Source organism: Equus przewalskii, chromosome 26, assembly GCF_037783145.1.
Source record: "Equus przewalskii isolate Varuska chromosome 26, EquPr2, whole genome shotgun sequence".
Lineage (NCBI taxonomy): Eukaryota > Metazoa > Chordata > Mammalia > Perissodactyla > Equidae > Equus > Equus przewalskii.
In genome coordinates, this window is record NC_091856.1 from 25,979,300 (window position 1) to 26,002,471 (window position 23,172).

The 23,172-nt window shown below is 40.2% G+C and overlaps 2 protein-coding genes across 2 annotated transcripts; both read left to right on the forward strand.

The window, feature by feature from the left end:
* The first annotated feature begins 1,356 nt into the window (after positions 1-1,356).
* On the forward strand, positions 1,357-10,823 carry LOC103556066 (olfactory receptor 1J2). The gene is made up of 2 exons (XM_008527965.2): positions 1,357-1,369; positions 9,871-10,823. Exons 1-2 carry the CDS (start codon positions 1,357-1,359, stop codon positions 10,821-10,823), a joined length of 966 nt encoding a protein of 321 aa, XP_008526187.2.
* Positions 10,824-19,960: 9,137 nt separating this feature from the next.
* LOC103556058 (olfactory receptor 1J4-like) lies at positions 19,961-22,967 on the forward strand. Its single transcript, XM_008527952.2, has one exon. It carries the CDS (start codon positions 21,975-21,977, stop codon positions 22,965-22,967), a length of 993 nt encoding a protein of 330 aa, XP_008526174.1. The 5' UTR covers positions 19,961-21,974.
* The last annotated feature ends 205 nt before the right edge of the window (positions 22,968-23,172 follow it).

Sequence of the window (23,172 nt, forward strand, 5' to 3'; positions counted from 1 at the left end):
CAGCCAGGCTGGGAACCCAGGGGACCAAGGCCACAAATTTCTGGTGAGGGACAATTTGAGAGTAATGACTGTATTTCCTTTAACCATTCCCAGGGGAGATATGCCTTTGCCAGATACTAAAGATAGTCAACTCCTTTGGGAATACAAATGAGGACTTTATTTGCAGATTCATTTATTTATAAAGAATTTTCACATCTATGAGCTCATTTAACCTTCTAAATAATTCTTGATGTGGATAATATTTTTCACATTTAATTGTTTTTGAGAGTGGCTCAAAAGGAAATGATCAAATGGGGATTCAAATCCAAACATATTAACTTCAGACCTAAAGCTGAATTGCATTGAATCGTGATGTCTCCCTTGTAATAGTGGTCTCTGTATCTTGTGGACTTCTTCCTTCCCACAGTCAATCTGGAACTAGGAGGAGAGTTGCTATTAATCCCTGGGTGATAAAAACACTTATCAAGGAATCAAGGAATAGTCGTGCTTCTGTTTCTCAGAAATAGAGTTTTCTCTTCCTACAGAAACACCTGAGTGCATGCGGGGATATTTTCTTACTGTTAAGACACATAATAATAGTAGGCACATCTTCAAGGCTCAAAATATATTCTGTAAGCATAAGAATGAGTCTGAGAAGCCTTTGAAAACCTGTTCTATTCAGGTTGGCAAATATAGAGAGGAGACAAAGAATCAAGTGGTGGAGACAGCATTTTACTCATTATTTTTTTCAATAATTTATTCATTTATTTAGTAATTCATAAAAAATATTGTGTACCTACTATGTGGCAAGGATTTTGTGAGTACTATAAGTAAATATTTGAAAATACAGGGTTTTTTCTCTCAAAGAGCTACTAACCCTGTGAGCAGGATAGACAAGACAGTGTGTGTCAAATGCAGTAATGAAAGTGAGTGCTGAGTATTATGAGAGCACAGAGGAGGGGTATTAAACCCAAATATAGGAGGTCAAGCAAGGTAGGTTTGTAGGAAATTACATGTCAACAGAGATCCCAGACAATCAAAAAAGTAAAAGGTGACATGGGCAGCATAGAGACAGATGTTTGGAAGAGAGAAAAAGAGAAGAATAGGAAAAGACTTGGGGAAGAGAAAGGATGACAAATTTGGGAAGTTTTTATCAGGAAGAGTAGAACAGCTGAAATGTACACTTCAACAAGGGAAGAGATTCAGGATGAGGCCAGGGAAATTAGCAAGAATGAATCATGCAGAACCTTGGCAGCCATGTTGAACAATTTTTACTTTATCCAAAAGGAAAGGGAGAGCCATAGAAGGATTTGATCAGAATATTGACAGTGTCATATTAAAAACTATCACTATGGGTGAAGAATGGATAATGAACATATGTTTTCAGTGGGTGGAGGGAATGTTGGCAGGACAGGAATAGAGTGGTGAGATGCAAGACCAGAAGGAAGGAGACTAGTTGGGAAGTGGTCACAGTCACTTAGTTAGGAGATTATGGAAGTCTATCTAAGGGAGACAATGGAGTCGCAGAGAACTATGTGGATTTAAGTCTCCTTCAGAGTCAAAATCTAAAGGATGCAGTTATTTTAATGTGAGCTGATTTTGATAAGACTATATAAATCTTGACGAGACTATATAAGTTTTGATAAGACTATATAGGAGTTAAAAACCTCTCTAAATTTATGGCTTGGACAGCTGGGTTCATTGTTATGCTATTCACTGATATGGGTGACACAGAAGAAGAAACAGATTTGAGAAGTTTATTACATACTGAGTGTGAAGTACCTATGGGTCATTTATGAGAAGAAATTCAGGAGGTAGTTGGATATATTTTGGATAGTGATAGAAATTCATGGGCCGTCAACGTAGAAGAGGATGAGATTGCCTAAAGAGAAATGCGATGAATAAGAAAAGTTGAGAAAGAAGAACAAGAATGAAGAGGAGAGAAAGAGGGGAGGAGAGGGGAGAGGACGGAAAGAAAAATGAGGGAACGGAAGAGAACAGGGCTGAGGACAGATTATAGGGAACATTGACAATTAAGGAAATGGCAGAGGGAGAGTGTCCCAAAAAGGTATCAAAGAACAACCAGAGACATAGAAAGAAAATATAAAAATGTAGGACCATGGGAGCTAAGGGAAGAGAAGTTTAAGTGTTGAAAACCACCCATTGAATTTAGTAGTTAGGAGGATTTTTGTGATGTAACCAGGTTCAGTGTCAGTGTGTGGTGGGAACAGAATGTAGGTTACAATGGATTGAGGCATAAATGGAAACTAAGGAAATGCAGAAGGTGAGTAGTTGGATTGATCCAACATTGAAACTTTACTAGATGGGTGGGATGGAAGACCATTGTAGTAAAACTTGGGCAAATTGGTAAGAGAGTGATAAACTATGAGATCTATCTTAGAGAGGTAATAAAGTGAAAACAAAACAAATTTGGGGGGAAAATGGACAGGATCAGAGACTGGGTAGATTTATGAGGCCAAAGATCCTGTAAAATGAGTAGAGTTGAAAGAGAGGGTAGTAGCTAAATACTTAAACTTAATATTTCATAGGTGAAGCATTTCCAGTTTTCATAATATGGCCATGGGAAGAGATGGCTAAAGTGCTATGTAGGTCAAGGTCGTTTAAGATGAGATAAAGAATAAATATGTCATGTTGTTGAATACTTCATTCATGCAAATGCTGCAGGCACCTAAATTGATGGCCAATTTCTAGGGGAGAAAAACTAATTCATGTGCCAAAGCTGTAACAAAATAGGAGTAATTGGAATTTTGTAGTTGGTGGTATAGGCTTTTACATATATCAGTTTCTACTCTTTGCCTAATACAGAAAAAGCTTTATGCAGAAAGATGTCTAATTACAGCATAATTTTAAAAGATAAGAATTAGTTACAGTCTAGTTTCCATCAATAAGGGAAGGATTAAGGCAACTATGGTACATAACATTCGAAATAATATTACATAACCATTAAAATGATGTTTAGGAAAAACTTAAGATAATTTTTGAAAGAACATAGTAGAAAATTGAATATAAGCTTGTTTACAACTATTTAAAAAAATGCAAATTATCACCTTTTTTAAAAACGTGGAAGAATGTGCTCCAAAATATTAACAGAAGCCATTCTGCTGTTGGGATTAGAGGCATTTATGTGTTTTAAAAATATTTCTTTGCCATAATATTCATACAACCATGCATTTCTTTTATAAGTAATGAAAGACTTGGACAGTTTTGTGAGCCAATGCTGATTCTCTTGGGAAAGACAGTGGTCCAGGAAGAAAAGCCTGTAACTTTATATCCACTCTCATAGGTTCATCCACTTGTTTTTGCCCCAAATACTTTTTGTCTCTGAACTTCCATTCTTACTCCCTCCAGGCCCCTGACGAACACTTAAACCATTCACCAATGCCCAAGAATCCATGTATATTCTCATCCCAGGCCATTTATACAAAGATATGACCAGGTATTCTCCTCAAAAGCTTTCTTGTAGGGAGGATTTCCCTGTTGTTTAGAGCCACCCTGATCAGATCTGAATTAGAACAGCAGTCAATTTTCAGCTCCCACAAACATATGTACCTGACCTATAGATCAAGCCCAGGACTTTTCCTCCTTATCAGTTGGTTGTATGGAACCCCTCATGAGGCCAATATTGTGAGTTGAGGGAGAGACATTAACTAACACAGTTAGATGATATGAGGGTCCAGGCCACCTGTTTCTGAAATTTCCTTTGGCTCTCCAGACATACTAAGGCTTAATGCCAAATTTGCTGTTGTGTCTCCCTGACCATATGACTTTTTTCCTGGTAATATTCAGCTCCAGTCACTCGATGTCCCATGGTTAAGCCCTCAGTCTCTACTAAGGCCCGAGTAGCTTGCTAGCAGCTTATGGCTCCAGAAATACCGCATTGCAACTCTTCTAATGGAGTTTGCCAGAGGCTCCATGTGGTGTCATTATCTACCATGGAAACCTCCAGAACCGTAGGTTCTGCCAATTCAGATGATCCAATTAGCAGTGTCCCTTGTACTGCAGCCTGAATTAGTTGCATAGCTCTTTATTACTCCAGATCCTACTTAAAACTGGCAGTCTATCAAGTCATTTGACAAATTCACGTGAGCAGTATTGCAGGTGTGGTATGTGCTGTCTCCAAAATCTGAAGTGGCCTAACTAGTGCAATGAAAGGTGCAATAATTGTCCTTTGCTTTCCAGTTAGAATCCTGCCTTGCATCTATCCCATTGTAAGCTCCTCTGTGACATTCTATCCCATGCTGCCTGCCACAGGTCTTTCTTCTGTCCACAGTATGTCAGACTTTAATCTAAGTTGTCTACCTCCTGACTCACTGTATCTCAATCTATCCAAACTCACCACCCATGCCACTGTCCATGCCTTGCAGTCTACCCATCTGTACCACTTGCCTACACAGCTTCCTGTATCCTGTATCTGAGCTTCTACATCCTGTATCCAAGTCTTTTTGTCTGTTTGACCTGCCTACTTGCTCCCCAGGGTGTTTCCCTTTCCAGTGCACCAAGTGTCTGGTATGTCCTTCCGAGAGAATCCAGAGCCTATAACCAATCTACTTTATGGCCCACTTGGAGTTTGCTAAGCTGCTCTTAGCCAACATTCTGGCAACTTCTCTGGCTTTTGCCTAGAATGCTAACCATGGGACATACACTAGAATTCAACAATTCTGAGATGACAGAGTTTCCCGAGTCCCTCTGCTCTGAGGTACGTGAAGTTGTGGTAATAACACAGGTCATCACAGCTAGAAAGAAGCTGCCCAGATATAGGCTTTGCTATATCTACCATCTCTTAAATCTAGACATCAAAAAGGACAAAACAAATCCTCAAAGATTGTTATCTCAGGTTTTAAATATTTCTTTGTCTTATATATCTCACCCCTAAGAATCACAAGTGCCACAACAAATGACCATTTTATTCCAAAGGTCAATTTCAATACACCTGAAGCTTTTCAATTTTAAGAGTCGACTTTTCTGGATGTGTTTCAACTTTTTTCCTATTTGTAAGTTTGTTTTCTTTTGGGGTCTTTTTGGGTCTGTCTTCCCTTCTTTCCTCCCTTCCTTCTTCCCTCCCTAACTTCCTTTCTCTCTCTCTCCCTTTCTTGCTTCTTTCCTTTCTTGCTTCCTTCCTTTCTAACTTCCTTGAAAACTAGTTCTATTTGATGAAACCGAAACTAAGTTTACCAAGAAAGCAATAAAAACTCCAAAAAAGTTGATTATCCCTGCCTCTTCCCACTTTGCATTTCATAATGGTCGTCCAAGAGAAGAAACACAAAGTCATTTCCTTTAGGTTACCTGGTGGAAAGGGCCCAAAAAGGTCCCTTTGAATGGGATATGGTTCTACCTAAATTCTCAGAGATCATTCAGTCATTTGGCTTTCTACTTGGACCTGGTTGGAACCAGTAAGTCTTTTTTTAACCTCTCTGGAGTTTATCCTATGCCAAAATGTGATTATGGCTGGGAAAGCAGAGCCTGAAACAGAAGGGAGTCTGAGGGTGTCTTGAGAACATGTCTCTGTGGGCTCGTTCTCTAAGGTTCCCAGCACAAAGATCTCTCCCACGGGATGTCTTTTCTAGAGGAATCAAGTGAAAATTGGTCAATTAATCTAAGTTTGATGGATGTCTTTAACTGGAAATTACAAATCCTGCTCCATACCCCCTAGGGTTCTCTCCTTGCCTGGTTTTGCTCTTCAGTTCATAGCTCTGGGGCTGGTAGACAGGAGTGAGAATCTGAGCTTGCAGCTTTTCTTTTTGATGCCCAAGAAGGGTCTAGGACCTTGAAAACTGATTTTTGATCCCCTAAAGAGACTCTCAGGACAGCTTACCCACCAATACTGGGTCTAAATGCAGACAAGGTCAGTATTGGGGATGGAATGGGTATTTTTTTTCTCAGCCATATATGGGTTTATATGTGGGTATAGAAGAGGAAGAATTAGAAAGCTGATTTTGGCATGGAGGAGAAGAGAGGAAAAAAAAGACAGAATGAGAGAAAGAGGAAGAATAGAGACATGGGGTGATGGAAGAATGCAGGTACATAGGCAAAGAGCATGAAAACTGAGAGAGAGGAAAGGGAAAATGAGTGAGAGAAAGATAAAGTGAAGGGATAAACAGGAAGAGAAAAAGAGCGAAAAAGAGAGAAAAGTGACCCAAGAGATAAACAAAGAGGTACAGGGAGGCAGATTCTTTCAGGAGGAATTTCTACTCGCTTTGGATCCTGACACAGAAAACCAGATCTGGACAGCCCAGAATGTAAGCATTCCGAAGTTGTTTAGGTGGTTAAGCCAGGAGTTTCACAAAGGCCTGTTATACTTCCAAAACATCTCCTTCACTGGCTATAAAAATATTCCAAATGCCAACACTGGGAATGTTTTTCCCCTATCCCATTTTAGTCAGGATAACATTCCAGTGCAGGGCTTTATCCATGGTAGGTTTTGAAAGTCCAGTTGCTGAATGAGTGCATGTGCTTTCTAAGGACAAATGTCCCTCCAAAGTGTCATGTATTTAGTCCTTAACGTCTGAGTGTATAGGATTGTTCAGATCATTCCTGAATTCTGAAGTAATATGAGGAAACCTGACGTTGAGAAGGACACCTTCATTGAAAGGTCATTGAGGGGGAGAAGATGTAGGAGGCTGGTATCGGGGTGAATAAAGTCATTTCTGACATTCTGCTGAATACATGTCTTGATCCCAAGCTCATGGAAGTGGAACTTTATTATTCACGGTGGCCACTGCAGCTACCCTCCTGCCCTTGGCTTGGAGTTATGGTATGAGGCTGCTGATGAATTGACACTTGGCTGCCTGGTAAATCATGCAGCTCATCCCTACAGTATGGGGTATGGGCACTGAATTCAGTTCCTGGATATCAGAATATAAGCTGCTTCTGTGAGAACCATTCCCTCTCCTGAATTTCCTATTCAGTTTCTCTCCCTGGTAAACAATGCCCATCTCTTTCTCATCCGTCTGGCTTTGTCTGGCAGTAGGATGATGGTTTTCCCTCTGTGTGCATATGTTTCCTATGTTACTTCTCCCTGTTTGCCATCCTGATTTTTGCCAATAATTTCTTTCTTTCTTTGTTTTCTTAAGTTTGGCCCTGAGCTAACATCTGTTCCAATCTTCCTCTTTTAATTTTTTTTCTCCTCAAAGCCCCAGTACATAATTGTATATCCTAGTTGTAAATCATTCTAGTTCTTCAATGTGGGACACTACCACAGCATGGCTTGATGAGAGGTATGTAGGTCTGTGCCCAGGATCTGAACCGGCAAACCCTGGGCCACTGAAGCAGAGTGCACAAACTTAACCCCTTGGTCACGGGGCCAGCCCACTTTGCCAATAAATTCTAATCTCAATTCCACATCTTCATCCAAGACATCAAAACTCAGAGTTATGCAAAGGAACTGATATGAATAATTTTTTTCCTGTGTGTAAAAGATTGTAAATTCTTCTAGTCCTTCTCTGGGTAGATTTGCATTTTGTCTTTAGTGGAGGCACAAGGGGAACCAACATTTATTGAGAATTATGCAAGAATAGGTACTAGGACTTTTGCATATGTCATCTCATTTCATCTTTACAGTAAACATAAGGGCATAAATATTTGTTTGTTTAGAGATTCTTATCTTTCTGAGATTCACAAAGGTTAAGAAATCTGCTATGGGACAAAAATGCTGTAATAAAACTATAATTATGAGCCAAGTCTATCTTACTATAAAAACTGTGGCTTTTCCCCCAGAGTCTCACACTGTCTCCAAAGAGAGAAAGAGAGTTGAGAATGCCTCACTCCTCAGGTAGCACTAGAAAAAGGAGGAAGTTCGATCTTGTTTACACTGTGTTTACTGATCAGTCTCAATACGTATGTTAGGGTGAGGACATCTCTCAATTGGGATTAGGTCTGCATAGTTAGATTAAAAATTAGAAGATTTGAAACCTGCCACTAGTTTGTCCTCTTTTGCTGAATTTTTGCTTGTGGCTTAGAGCCTTTGGATGAGTAACAGCTTTCTCTGCCACTCTGCCTTTTCTTATCAAAAGAGAGGATGATCTGGAGATTTTGTAGATTCTCCTTTGTGATTAGTGGCAAAGGCTTCTAATGAGATAGTAGCCTCATTTCCCTACTTCTTGGGCAGGAATTAGCTCTGTGAAGCTATTGCTTTGCTTTGTTGTATACAAGGTGGAAGTTGGGGAAGGATATGCTGATTTTGTTGCGTACTGCTACCCATATAACCCGAGTCTTTGGATATACCTGAAATCTTCCAATATTCATATATCAATTCCCTCTTATAGCTCTAATAAATTACCACAAATGTAGTGGCTTAAAAAACCCCAAATTTATTATCTTTCAGTTCTGGAGGTCAGAAGTATGAAGTGGTTTGCATTTGGTTAAAACCAAAATGTTGGTATCCCTTCTGGAGGCTCTAGAAGAACATCTGTTTCCTTGCTTTTTCCAGCTTCTAGAGGCCATTTGCATGCCTTGGCTTGTGTCTCTTTCCTCCATCTTCTAAGCTGACAGCATAACATCTTAAAATCTGTCTCTGACTGACTCTTCTGATTCCCTCTTCTACATTTAAGGACACCTGTGTTTACATTGGACCCACTCAGTTGATCCAGGATAATCTCATTCCAAATTCAGCTGATTAGCAGCTTTAATTCCATCTGCACCTTCATTCTGCCTTGTGTACTAAACCACATCCACAGGTTCTGGGCATTAGGATGTGGATATCTTTGGAGATTATTATCATGCTTACCGCAACTGACTAGCAGGTGTTGTGTTTTAAGATGGCAGGAGCACTTGAGAGAGATGAAACTTGAGATACAGCTAAAATATCACTTCTTTTGGCATCTTTTGATAATAGCCCTTAGTTTTTGGTCTGAGATAAATATTATTGTATTGCCTAGAGAAGAAAGTGGGGATGAATTTGGCAAGTATTTAAGAAGATACGTTTTGTCTGTAATTTAAGATGGCATTGAGTTGTCACTTATCCTTCTGTGTATTGACAGTAGACCATAAACTACAAATAAATTTGCCTAAAATACTTGCTGAGAGTCAGACTGGTCTTTGCTTCCTCAACTTGAAATTGGATCCCAGGAAACCCGCAACCACCAAGAGGAAGGAGTCTAAATGACATCAAGTGGAAATATGCCTTTCCAGGGAAATAGGAACAGAGAAGTCAGAAAGGGTGAGAGTGGTGGAGTGAGGAAGAAGTTGGAAATGTAGGAGAAACACAGATTTTTCAGGGTCTTTAAGCTACATTTAGGTTGTTATCCTTCATGTTAAGATCAATGGGAATCCTTTGAGAGTTTTAAACAGGTGAAATCATTTAGGTTTAAAAAAGAAATGTACATATCTATTTTAAAGTCTCTCTTTCGCTGAAATAGGGAGAATGGGTTAACATAATCCAGAATTTCTTAAGAACCGTCTACTGAAGTGAAGTGAACAAAATGCATGTATATTCATGAGTGTTCTTTAATGAATACAATATCATTCTTTGTATCCTTTTATGTGAAAAGTCTGCGTCCCATCTGAAATTTAACAATGGTTGTTCAAATCAAATCTTCTAAAAGCTGCTATGCAATGGTTGATGGTTTGGAATGCTCACCAAAGAGCATTCTAGGGGCAATAACATGGCTGAGACATCATATTCCATGGTCTGGTCCTCAGTGCCATAGATGCAAGAATTCTATTTTGTCAGTCAACCAAGAAAAGTTGGCCTTCATTAACATTTTCTTATCGACAATTTTCTAATTCCCTTATGTTCCAACGTGTAAGAAACATATGAGAAATAGCTTAAGTTTTCCCCTTTCCAAAAAAAAAGATATGTGTTTTTCATATGACTGATAAAAATGATTGTCTCAGAGTCCTTAATAGTCTAACCATTCTTCATTCCCAGCAGAGGAAAGAGTAGCATGAGGAAAGAGAACCAGAGCAGCGTGTCTGAATTCCTTCTCCTGGGTCTCCCCATCAGGCCAGAACAGCAGGACATGTTCTTCACCCTCTTCCTGGGCATGTACCTGACCACGGTGCTGGGGAATCTGCTCATCATCCTGCTCATCAGGCTGGACTCTTGCCTTCACACTCCCATGTACTTCTTGCTCAGCCACTTGGCCTTCACTGATGTCTCCCTCTCATCTATCACTGTCCCTAAGATGCTGATGGACATGCACACTAAGTACAAATTCATCTCCTATGCAGGGTGCATTTCACAGATGTATTTTTTCCTATTTTTTACCAACCTGGACAGCTTCCTTATTGCATCAATGGCATATGACCGTTATGTTGCCATATGTCACCCTCTTCACTATACCACCATCATGAAGGAACAGATGTGTGCCTTATTAGTGGCTATATCCTGGATCCTGTCCTGTGCCAGCTCCCTTTCCCACACCCTTCCCCTGACCCAGTTGTCCTTCTGTGCTGCTAACACTGTCTCCCATTTCTTCTGTGACCTTGGTGCCTTGCTCAAGCTGTCCTGCTCAGACATCTTCCTCAATGAGTTGGTTGTATTCACAGTAGGGGTGGTAGTCATTACTCTGCCATTCCTATGTATCCTGGTATCTTATGGCTACATTGGGGCCACCATCCTGAAAGTCCCTTCAACCAAGGGGATCTGTAAAGCATTGTCCACGTGTGGTTCCCACCTCTCTGTTGTGTCTTTGTACTATGGGGCAATATTTGGGCAGTACCTCTTCCCAACATTAAGCAATTTCATTAACAAGGACATCATTATGGCTTTCATGTACATGGTGGTCACACCCATGTTGAACCCCTTTATCTACAGCCTTAGGAACAGAGACATGAAAAAGGCCCTTGGGAAACTCTTCAGTAGAGCAACATTTTTCTCACAGTGACATCATCTTTTACATAAATCAGAACCTTATTTTGGTTGATCTCATGCACTTGATTTTCCAACTGAATATGTCTCAAAACTTTCATGTGTCCAAGCCTTGAGACAAATGATGGCATGTTGGATGTAGTTGGCAAGTATTTGTTGATGAGAATCTCCTTCTCTTATTAACAATGCTCTCCTTTATACATGACTTTTGATCAGCAAATGCTAAATTAATTTCGTTACTTATTTCTTCAACTTGGGGGCATAAATAATACAATAACATACAGTTTGGTTATCTTTTATTTGAGGAGATTTTTGGAGACCCTTATAATTTTGGCCCATAATCCCAGGCTTTAATTACACCCCAGAATCTAAAGAACTAGCTATATTATTTCACTGCACTCTCTTATACAGACTAAATTGGTTTTCTTTTTGTCTTTATGGTCTATTGAAATCAAAGAATCCAAACTACCTGTCATAAGAGGAAATTTTTTACTTTCTTCTTGTGGTATAAAATGTTACAATAACAACTCTGAAGATGGGGGTCCGTGTTGAAGATCAAGATTTCCCCAGGGAATCCACCTTTGCCAACCCCATGTGGTTGATATTGCTTGGCCCCCATACTCAATCATTAATGAAAGCATTCTTCATGGTAACCTCTTTTGCAAATATAACCAAATTATAGTGCAAACTCTGAAAGTGCCGTTGCTTTCCTGCAAATGCCACTCCAGATTCAGCCTTGAACATTCTTCTTTGATATCCTGTCTTCCCAAATGAAGAATGAAAGCAAAGCTTGTCAAACTTTAATGTGCATAAGAATTCCTGGAGAGCTTGCTAACAGAGAGATTTCTGGAATCTACCACCATGAATTCCGATTCAGTAGTTCTTGAGTGGGGCCCAAGAATTTGCATTTCTAACCAGCTCCCACATGATGCTGATGCTGCAGATCTGTGAACTACAATTTGAAGAGCACTGGTGTAAAGATTTAGGTCATGGAAGTTGTGGGATGTCCATTTATTCCACCTTATGTGAATTCTGGTAGTAGGTAGAATGAAACGAGAATGCTTCAATTGTTTTAGTAGTAGAGAAATCTGTGGTTGAAGTTGATATTTTCAGATTAATTCTGGCTTCAGTAAATTCATTTTTTCATTCTCTAATGTAAGAGGTTCTTCCTGAGATATCAGATTTTCTTGTTTCATTCTTATATAACGTAGTTATATAGATACCACATATCATGCTTTGTATCATCACACCAAACTATAAATTCAATGAAAACGAAGTCAAAGCTTTGAAAAAATTATATCTTATGTTGATTGGTGGCTTCTGCTTACCATTAAGCCTTGTGGGATTTCAGTACAACTTGTAACTTTGCTAATGTCATTGGAAAATATGTGTTAATAGTTTTAAACTAAAAATTATTTCATACAAGATGTAAAATAAAATGTACTTTTTTTTAATAAAGCACTAATTGCTTCCAGAATAGCTATATCTCCACAGAGGGACACTTGAGTTCTTAACAGGATATTGAACAATTTTGTTGTATGATGTCATTTGTTTCTAAAATGCCTCATTTGACTTCCTATGTTTCTTTTTCTTTTTTTTTTCGTCAGGAAGATTGTCCCTGAGCTAACATCCATGCAAATCTTCCTCTGTTTTGTATTTGGGATGCCACCACAGCGTGGCTTGATGGGTGGTGAGTATGCCCGTGTCGGGGATCTGAACCCGTGAACCCTGGGCCGCTGAAGTGGAGCACACGAACTTAACCACAACACCACCAGCCCAGTCCCTAACATGCCATGTTTTTTAGATGTAGCACGTAAGATAGCATTAGTCCAGAATCCATTTCATATTATTGTTGTTCTGTGTGTCAATTTTTTTGCCTCTGTCTTTTCATCTCCTCTTTTTTTCTTACATATGCCATATGCAAAATGCAGTATGTTTACCCACCTCTACAGATAAATATAAGACTAATTAGTATGAAACTAGAAGCTGGAGTGACATTTACGGCTGTGATGATGCTCCAACCTCTAGTCCGCTTGGGGTGTGAAGATGGAAATCAAAACATTTTGAAACAGTCGGTATTTGATATATGTGGAGAATATTACAATAGCAACTTTCCTTTATTATTCATTCAATTTCATTCCATAAGTTTTGATGTAGGCTATGGGTGACTGAAAATAATCTGGCCTTGTTGCCTCTCTCTACACAGGGTTCAACCTTTCATTCTTTATGTACTTTCATGGGCATGTTTAAAGTTAGGTTCTTCTCTTTTTAAAGGAGTAAGCCACAGGCACCAAGGAAATAAGACTATGAAGCACATTAAAATTGATACTTTTGGAGCTATTAAAGTAACCTTGATCAGGCAACTGACAAATGAGATGATTTCAAGGCATAGTATAATCTTTACTAAAGTTTCATGGTGAATTTTTGTGTTAATTCAATAAGAGATTGACTAAAAATTAAAAATTTTAGGTAGATTGATTGAAATTGTATGTATTCAATGTGTTGATATGCATAGAAGTGCAAATATTATTACAATAAATTATTATATAAAAAGGAAACTATGAAATACTATATAAAATAAATCTCAATTGTATAAACATGAAATTTTATGAATAAAAACCATTTTAGAAGGATAAAAAATGAATAATGAAAAGGTGAAGTGTTTTGACCTTCTCCTTTGTTTTTGTGTCTATATTATTTGGATTTCCATCATAAGCAGAATTAATTTTGAAAGCAGCAAGCCAAAATGCAACTTCCGCTTGGGAGAAAAATCCCTTTCCGCATCCCAAGGTATAGTCTACCTAGGGGAAACTTAAATTTGGTAGGGAAAGGCCAGTAGGGAGGTCTTTCCACATCTTTTTATTTATTTATTGCTGTAATATTGGTTTGTCACATTATATAAGTTTTAGGTGTACATCATTATATTTCGATTTCTGTGTAGATTACATCATGTTTGTTACCCAAAGACTAACTACAATCCATCACCACATTCATGTGTCAAACACCCTTTCACCCTCCTCCCTCCCCACTTTCCCTCTGGTAGCCACCAATCCAGTCTCTGTTTCTATGTGTTTGCACGTCTTCTTTTGGTCTCATGCTTAGCATCGACTTTTACGTTCTTCCTAAGGACAGCATTTCCTCAAATTCTGCCCTTAGAACTATTTACCTCTGAATTGCCTGGCCACAGATCTCATGAACAAACATCTCTTGAGGTGGAACTGGGATCTGTACCTTTAACAAGCTCCCCAGGTGATTCTGCTAAACATCAAAGTTTAGGGATGGCTGCCCAATACCATCTGTCCTGATGGCAGTAAGAAGAAAACTGAGCAATTAGTATATGTTTGATGCATGTCTCTAACCAAGAGCTTGGTGCCCCATCCCCTTGGATCCTCTCCCTGGTGAGTAGAGTGGAGTTCACATCTTCATTTCTGAAGCTGGTGAATTGAGAACAGTAGGTTCCAGGAACATGATTTCTCTCTCTAGGGTCAGTGAGAGGTTTGGGACCACAGAAGTTGTAGGCTAAATCTGGTCTCTGGGTTTCCTACAAAGAACTGAGAAACCAGTCCATAATTCCAGGAGCTGGAGCATAAAGTTCAGAGCAGAACTAGGAACCCTTTGTCAGGAGCAGGTGTGTATGTGTGTGTGTGTACACGTGTGCATAGGCACTTATCACTTCTCTGTGCTCTTGCTTAAGTAATTTCTTATTAATAGTTCCTAAAGACAGGGATACTGCAATCACCACTGACCAGTGATTCTCATACCTTTAACCACAAGCCCTTGGGAGATGAATAGAGCCAGCTGGGTGTGTAAATTAGTGGGCACATCCAAAAATCCCGGCCGAGGACCGTATCTTGTCATTCCCATTCTAGGTGTCAGAATGTGTGCTTATTCAGTACATGCAGTAGTGACCAGCCTTCTCTAACGCTTGTGTCCCAAATCCCTGATCATTCTCTCCCCTTTAGACAGCACTGCTGCTTCCACCCAAAAGTGTGTTTGAAGGACTTCTACCTGGACAGCTTTGGTTCCTTTTTTCCTTTATGTAGCACCTATATTGCAGCCCCTTCTTAGAATCTGATTGACGACTGCCTGCCTGTAATCCCTAGTACAGCCCCATACCTTCACTGAAGGCATCAAATCTTGGGCCCAGGAAAGATCTACTACTTCAATTGTGTTTCCCTGGGTTGCACTAAAGATAAGACATTGAGTTTCTTCACTAGAGGTTTTTGCATTTTACATTTCATGGAGCAATGTCACCTCCAGTAGGACACCTTCTAGGAGGGAAGTACTTTATTTTATTATTTATTTATTTATTTTTGTGAGGAAGATAGACCCTGAGCTAACATCTGTGCCAGTCTTCCTGTCCTTTGTATGTGGGATGCCTCCACAGCATGGTTGATGAGTGGAGCAGGTCTGCACCCAGGATCTGACCCCGTGAACCTGGGCTGCCAAAGTGGAGCACACAGAACTCCAGCCACTCAGCCATGGTGCCATCCCCAGGTATTTTAAATGCATTATCTTATCAAATTCTTACTAGTTTGATTCAGGGACTAGTATTCCAATTTTAGAGAGGAAACCCTGAGGTTCCAAGGGGTGCAATCCCTTTCCCAAACACATAGAGCTGACAAATGGTGGTGAGGTGAATTGAATCCATTCTGGCTGACTCCAAAGTCCATGCTCTGCCTTCTACAGCACATGGCCAGTGGTTGAGGTATTTTTGACCAGAAGGCTAGATGTGATGAAGCGAGCATCTTTGTACAGTCCTTACATAAGGCTTAGGAAGGAAAAAAGAGGTATGGTCAAATTGGATCCAGGAGATTTTATTAAATTCCTAAATCACATTGACTAGATAAGTTTACAAGTTTAGTAAGGAGTAATCCTATTTATAAAGCATGAGGGAAACCAGAGAGAATGGAGAAAGAGAGGGAGAAGTCCAGAAGAGTGAGGTATCAGAGTAGTCATTCTGTACGAGGCAGGGTGTGGTGGGACTCTGCCTGCACTCCCAACTTCATCGTTGCTGTCTATGGCCTTTGCCTGCATCAGGTCATAATCCCACCGGGACGTGGCTTTGTGGTCCCTGAACTCTGCTCAGTATCTGCCTGAGTGGAGTGGGAAGTCAGGGGGGAGTAAGTGTAGCCGCCCCTGACGCAGGAAGGGTTAATAATCACTGGAAAAGGCTTGCCAACAAACTGTGACCCGGAGGTGAGAAGACTGGTTAGCCAATGACGGGTAAGACCTTCAGGGGGAGGCAACCTAAGCCAGGCATCGGTCGCCCAGGGGCACAGATGGAGACACGATACCGATATCGGGAGCAGGAGGAGCCATTGCCTAGGAGGCCTTGCCTGCTCCGAGATAAAAATATAGGAGCACAGCAAAAACATGGTAATATCAAAACAGAGGCCGAGGGAGGGCTCCTTGAGAAATCACTAAGAATTCTTGGCATACGCTAATTACTTCATCCAGAACACCTGTGTATGTTTAACAGATGTAAGCTATGTATATATTGAAATGCTGGTTATAATAAACTCAGAGTGGCCATCAGCCCTCTCCGCATATGTCCTGATGTGTACATTGGATTGAGACACTGATAGTAAGAAAGTGGTCTCATGAAATGGAGGGAAGAAAACTAATATTAATTTGCGTCAGCTATCTACAGTAGTGCTTCACTAATGTTATTAGTATTTACAATTCTCTTGTGACTGAGGCTCATAGTCTTAGCTCCAGTTTAAAGTTGAGAAAATTGAAGACCAGACAAACTGTTCCACTTGCCAAGAACTCACAAATGGGAAGAAGTATTGCCAGAATTTGAATTTATTTCTACTTGCGATGCTTTTCCCAATACACCACATTGCCCTCAGACATGGGGCTCTTTTTAAGGTCACAGTCAGGAGCCCCCAAAGTTTTGAGTGAGAAGACACAGACTGGGAACCTGGGCCAGGAATTCTTATACGTCTTTTTTTTTTTTTTTAAAGATTTTATTTTTCCTTTTTCTCCCCAAAGCCCCCTGGTACATAGTTGTATATTCTTCGTTGTGGGTCCTTCTAGTTGTGGCATGTGGGATGCTGCCTCAGCGTGGTCTGATGAGCAGTGCCATGTCCGCGCCCAGGATTAGAACCAACGAAACACTGGGCCGCCTGCAGCGGAGCGCGCGAACTTAACCACTCGGCCACGGGGCCAGCCCCTATACGTCTTTTTTACTGACCCATCCAGAACTCTGTTGTGTTGGCTGCTTTTTGGTAAGTTTAAAAAGGAGGGTGGTTATATCTTTATGGAATAGGAGTACACTCAACTCTCCAGCTTAAAGAAGCAAAGGATTTTAAGCCTACCCTTAACTTGTATAAAGCTCTTCTGAACTTTTCTTCCAATTAAAAGGTGCTAGAATAGAATCTTAATATCTTGCATTTACTTACTCCATGTAGGCATTTGACATTCATTCTTGGCTTTAAGAGAATAAATACATAACTGCCAATAATATTTTTGCTTTTTACGGCAATGATATTGCAAGACTGAGCTCTGAGAAACTCTGAGTTAATTTTTGTGTATAATGCAAGATAATGGTCTAATTTCATTCTTTTTCATGTAGCTGTCCAGTTTTCTCAACATAGTTATTGAAGAGAAAATGTCAGAACTTTTTATGAGGATGCCAAAAATGTTGGATTAGGACTGATCTTGCTCCCTCCTGCCCTCTTGCATTCCAGCATTTCTTGCTTCTTCTTGCCATAGGGACTCACTGTTCCATCTCTCTGAAATGCCCATCTCCCTGTCTGTTAGCCCTGGTGATTAGTCCTCACTCTTCTGGCTCACAATAGATATCACAGCCTTTTGGAAGCCTGGCCTGCTGTTTTTCCACCAAATCTGGATTAGGTGATTCTCTTGCACACACAATATGGAACTGAATCCTAGTGCCTACAGCACTCTATTCCCCACTTGAGCTGCCGAAGTATGAGGACTGCATCTGGTTCTTTGTTACACCACTCTGCCTGGCACGGTGCCTGGAACAAAATAGTCCCATGAGTACTTGCATTTTTCTTCTCTGCCTGAAGGCTCTGGCACTGAAGAAGTCTGCAGTCATCTAGCTAATGGAGATGTCTGTTAACTTGTGTTAAACAATGGGAGAGTAAAAAGTGGATTGACTGATCTGCTGAAATCTGAATCTCATAATTTTACTGTTATTCTGTGGGATAATTTATGTCTTCTTAGGGAAGGAGTAGGTTTATAATAAGATTGGAAGAATTCATTAATCAATTAAGTAAGCCATTCATTTAATACCAATCCTATATCAATATGATTCGAGATATAATTATCTTTTTTGGAAGATACAAAGACAATGATAGCAAGAGCTGATTTATTTTGTGATTTAGCATGAATCATTTCATTTAATCTCAATAATAACTTCATGATGACAATGCAGTTATTATCTTCACTTTACAGCTGATGGAACAGGGCTTAGAGGATATATTATTTGTTCAGGGCCAACAATTAAATGAGTGGTAGAGGACAACGCCAGTTCACTCTGAGTACTGCACCCATGGACTCAATTTCACTACTCTACAATCTCTTGGACAAGGCACCCATTCATGCTGCGAAGTCTCTCCCAAGGGAAAGAAGGATCCTTCAGGATGTGAAGTTAAAGCTGGATTTGTGCTCTCATGGTAACAAGTGTAAGTGGTGTGGAGGTTTGCAGAAAACTGACTTTCTATTTCCGGACCAGAATGAGTTGTCGGGAGAGGCTGACTCAGTGCACTGGCAACAATGGTGTTGGGGGAGGACTAAGACATTCCTGCTTCCCAGCTGGAATTGTGAACAGGCAGAGAGGAGCCCAGTGTGTCCCTGATTTCTGGGACACCCTCTCAGGTGGCTCCTGCAGCTCAGTCTCTCCAGCCTTTGCATAAGCTCCTCCCCAAGGTCTGATTGGAATTGGAGGCAATTAGTCTACCTTGATCCTTTCCTTAATCAGGAGCTTAGGGACTTTTTATGAGCTCTCTCTGAAGTTTTTAAAATGGTATCCTTCTGCCTGTTGCTCTGGAGCTCAAGGATAGACACAGAAAGCTCAGGAGGTCATGGGCTCACCGAGGCTTTCCTCTTAGGTTTTTGTTCCTGGTGTTTTCAGTGGAAGCCAAGGATCAGGAAACCATTCGGGTTAGAAGGTGCCTGAGCTCACTAAGGACTGACACACAGGTCAGAGTGAGCTGGGTATTCTAGGTGTGTGAGGTGTGTCTCTGTGTTTGGAGGTCTGCATAAGTATTCCACATGGATCTGTGTGGTGTTCCATTGCTTGTACAATGTAGATAGATGTCTGTTTTCTTCATGAGTTTTGGCTGTGTGTATTTGTTTTTTTGTGTGTGTGTGATATAATTGACTCCCAGTCTTATTCTTTTCCTTTCTTAGACCTAGGACATATAACTCTAAATAAGAGTTGCCCCACTGGGCAAGAGTAGGGCATTTGTGTGTGTGATTTGGGGTCTCCTAATCAGTCCCTTTGTTTTCAAGGATTTGCCCCACTCTCCTTTTATAACTCCCACATTTTCCTCCGTGGACAGACATCACAGTTAAGTAAATGAGACTATAGAGTCTGAAGACGGATAGATGTTCTCCCCAGTCTGAAGCAGAATTTTCCTGAATTTACCTGTGACTAGCATGGGAGGGGGCTTGAAATCTCTACTTAGTGATGTGTGTGTGTGAGTTTGCCTTTTGTTTGTGCATTATATTTGTGATTCCAAATGTTTAGAGTATATGTTAGGTGTGTGTATTTGATGATGTTTTATTTGCAATTAGTGTTTATATGATGGTTCCTGTGAGTGGACAGCCTTCTCCTATGCTAGATGTAGGTCAGTGGGGATTGGAACATCTCACTTTACAATGAGGGTATACATGTGTGACCATGTATGTTGTTGATCAACTGACTGAAGAAGTATGTGTGTGCAATGGTGTATTTCTTGTATGATTTTTGTGTGATGTGTATGACTTTTTTTTAATATCAGCTTTTGCATTCATGAGTCTGTATTCAGAGTATGAGTTTATACATTGGATGTGTGATTTTTGTGTGTTGCTGGTTACTTGATATTTGTGTTGAGATTATACAAGTGTTTACATGTGGTTATGTGAGTTATTTGTGTGTTGTATGTCCCATCTTCTGTATTATTTTTCAGCTTTTTTGTGTGTGACTCTGGGTAACTGTGCCATATTCTGTTCTTTGCTTAGAATTGCTATAAGCCACTGTAGGCAAAATTAGAAAATCGGCAATTTAAGTGTGCACGTATGTGTGTGTGTGTTTTAAGTACTTGTTTAGGACCTTCTGATTGGACCCTATGAACTCATATGTTTCCTTAACTGTCTTTCGACAGTAGCCATATTACTGCATTAGACAGGCAGGTTCACGTGCATTTCCACCACTGGGCAGGTGTCATACACTAATGGACATGAGCTCAGTGTCTGCAGTATGTCAGACCGGGACTCAGTCCTCAGTCTGACCTTTATATATTTTTGTGACTTTGGGAAGTGACTTCAGCTCTCTAAGGTTCATATTCCTCACTGGTAAAGGAGGGGTAAGTATTCTTCATGTGATATTTTTGGGACTAAATGAGGCAAAGCATACAAATTATTCAGCACTAACCATGCCTGTCATATAATTCGTGCTCAGTAAAACGGAGGAATTTTTATTATCTTTCCCCAAACCCAATGTTTGTGTCATGGAGGTTCCTTACTTCACCATTGTCTGCAGCAGGACAGGTTGAAGTCAGAGAAAACAGGCCCATCCGGAGGCTGCCTCTCACACTTAAAGGTCACACATGACCTACTTTCCACAGCTCATGGGCCAGCTGCCTCCTTACAAAGTCCTGCCTGAATCAGTGTCCCTGGTTTGTTCTGGCCTTCTTGTTTTTTCTGGTTTCTGAGTGAGGACTTATACAGTACATGGCGATGAGCAGCCAGGCCTTCCCATAAGGGTCAGTCACTGTCCTCATTGGTGGCCATAAACTGAGATAACCAGTGCCCTTGGGCAAGTTTGTGGTCCCTGAAGAAGACTTGCTGTCTTGCTCCCTTACTTGAGTGACAATATCAGTCTTGATTCCCTCTTCAGGAATATGTGGCTGGTAATCTTTACCTCTAACCTAAATAAGTATTGAATCTAGAATCCACCATCAAAGAACTGAGCCACTGTAGGTAAATCCTTTGTCTCTTTTGCTTCCGTTTTTACATCTATAAAATAGTCTCAAACTATATAATTATTGATTTTGAGGGAAGTTAAAGCATGTGAAAGCCCTTTGTAAATTGTATGATGTACAAATGTGAGTGATAAACTTTTCTTAGCAGAGAGCTAAGGATATTTGGACAAAGATAGCTGGCATAACACAGCTTGTCTGATGTTCTAATGAGGGTATAATTTCTATGCAGAGTGGTTAAGAGATGAATTATTGTCAGATGGACACATGTTATGCTTCCATGTGTCCCACTTATCTGTATGTACTTTTGACATTCAAATAATGTACAATTTTGTTTTCTCATAGTTAAAATGATAATAATAGTACCCATTTATTAGGACTATGAAGAGGATTAAATTTGAAAGTACATATACAATAATTGTATAATAGTGCCTGGCACAATTATTAATGTTGGTTTGGAAGCCTGGATTGGACACTTTTCTAAAAGGGCCATTTTCAATGACTGGAAACAGGTTTGATGCAGTCAATTATACTGAAAGCTTGGACAAAGATTTAGTAATTCTGTTCCAGCTTAGGGAATTTCATGTACCATTTAGCGGAAATAGCTGATACCACTTTCCTGGTGCCCATTTCACATATGATCTTAGTAAATTGCTGAGGTTTGAACCAAGCTAGATATAAAGATATAAACTCCTTGAGCATAAAGACTTCCCATTTTTTGTTCACTACTATGTACTCAATATTGGACAAAGCTCTTCTTCAATAAACATTTGTTGAATTAAGAATAAATGTTCTTTGGTTTCTTTGGAAAGAAGCTTAGTTAATGTGAGAGTTTGATGTATCATTGGAACCGGTGGGACAGACTGATTAACGCACCAACAATTGTGAGAAATAAACAGAAAGATAGCTAAAATTAAGATTTTCGTACTACAAAGGATATTACTATAGTGTTCTGACATGATCACTGACATTTCCCACTTTCCCCAATTCCAAGCAGAGATAAGAGCAGCATGGGGAGGGAGAACCAGAGCAGCACGTCTGAGTTCTTCCTGCTGGGTCTCCCCCTCCCACTGGAGCAGCAGGACATATTCTTCTCCCTGTTCCTGGGCATGTACCTGACCACGGTGCTGGGGAACCTGCTCATCATCCTGCTCATCAGGCTGGACTCTCGCCTCCACACCCCCATGTACTTCTTCCTCAGCCACTTGGCCTTCTCTGACATTTCCCTTTCAACTATCACGGTTCCAAAGATGCTCAGGAACATGCAGACTCACCAACAATCCATCCCTTATGTGGGGTGTATTTCTCAGATGTATTTTTTCATAGTTTTTGATTGTCTTGACAATTTCCTTCTTGCAGTGATGGCATATGACAGGTATGTGGCCGTCTGTCAGCCACTCCGCTATACCACCATCATGAGACAGGAGCTGTGTATCTCATTAGTAGCTGGGTCCTGGTTCTTCTGTTGTATTCATGGCCTGTTGCACCCCCTCCTCTTGGCCCAACTGTCCTTCTGTGCTGACAGCACCATCCATCACTTCTTCTGCGACCTCACTGCACTCCTGAAGATGAGCTGCTCAGACATCTCCCTCAATGAGCTGGTCATCTTTACTGAGGGAGGAGTGCTTTTCATCTTGCCTTTGAGTAGTATTTTGAGTTCATATATCCATATAGGGATCACTGTCCTGAAGGTCACTTCCACCAAGAGACTCTTTAAAGCCTTTTCTACCTGTGGCTCCCATCTCTTTGTGGTGTCTTTATACTATGGGACACTTGCAGGTGTTTATTTTTTCTCTTCATCATGGGACTCCAATGACAAAGACATAATTGCTTCAGTCGTGTATACAGCAGTTACCCCTATGCTGAACCCGTTCATCTATAGCCTTAGGAACAGAGATATAAAACAGGCCCTGAAAATATCTGTCAATAGGGTTAGCTTCTTTAAGTGGCAATCACTAAATCTTCTTCATGCAGCCATGAGCATAGTGAGATATATCTCCTAAAATTATTGTATGGTTGACAACTCCATATAACTTTAAAAGAATATGCATTCTGCTGTCATTCATAGTGTTGTTAACATTAACTAGGCCAAGTTTGCTACTTGGATCGTTAAATATCTTTATTCCTAATTAAATTTTTCTGTTTATTCATCATCTCTTATAAGATATGTACAAAATCTTATGCCAACATGTCCCACAATTATAATTG

Coding starts and splice junctions, on each gene's coding strand:
- LOC103556058 (XM_008527952.2), top strand. CDS start 21,975: ATGGGGAGGGAGAACCAGAGCAGCACGTCTGAGTTCTTCCTGCTGGGT.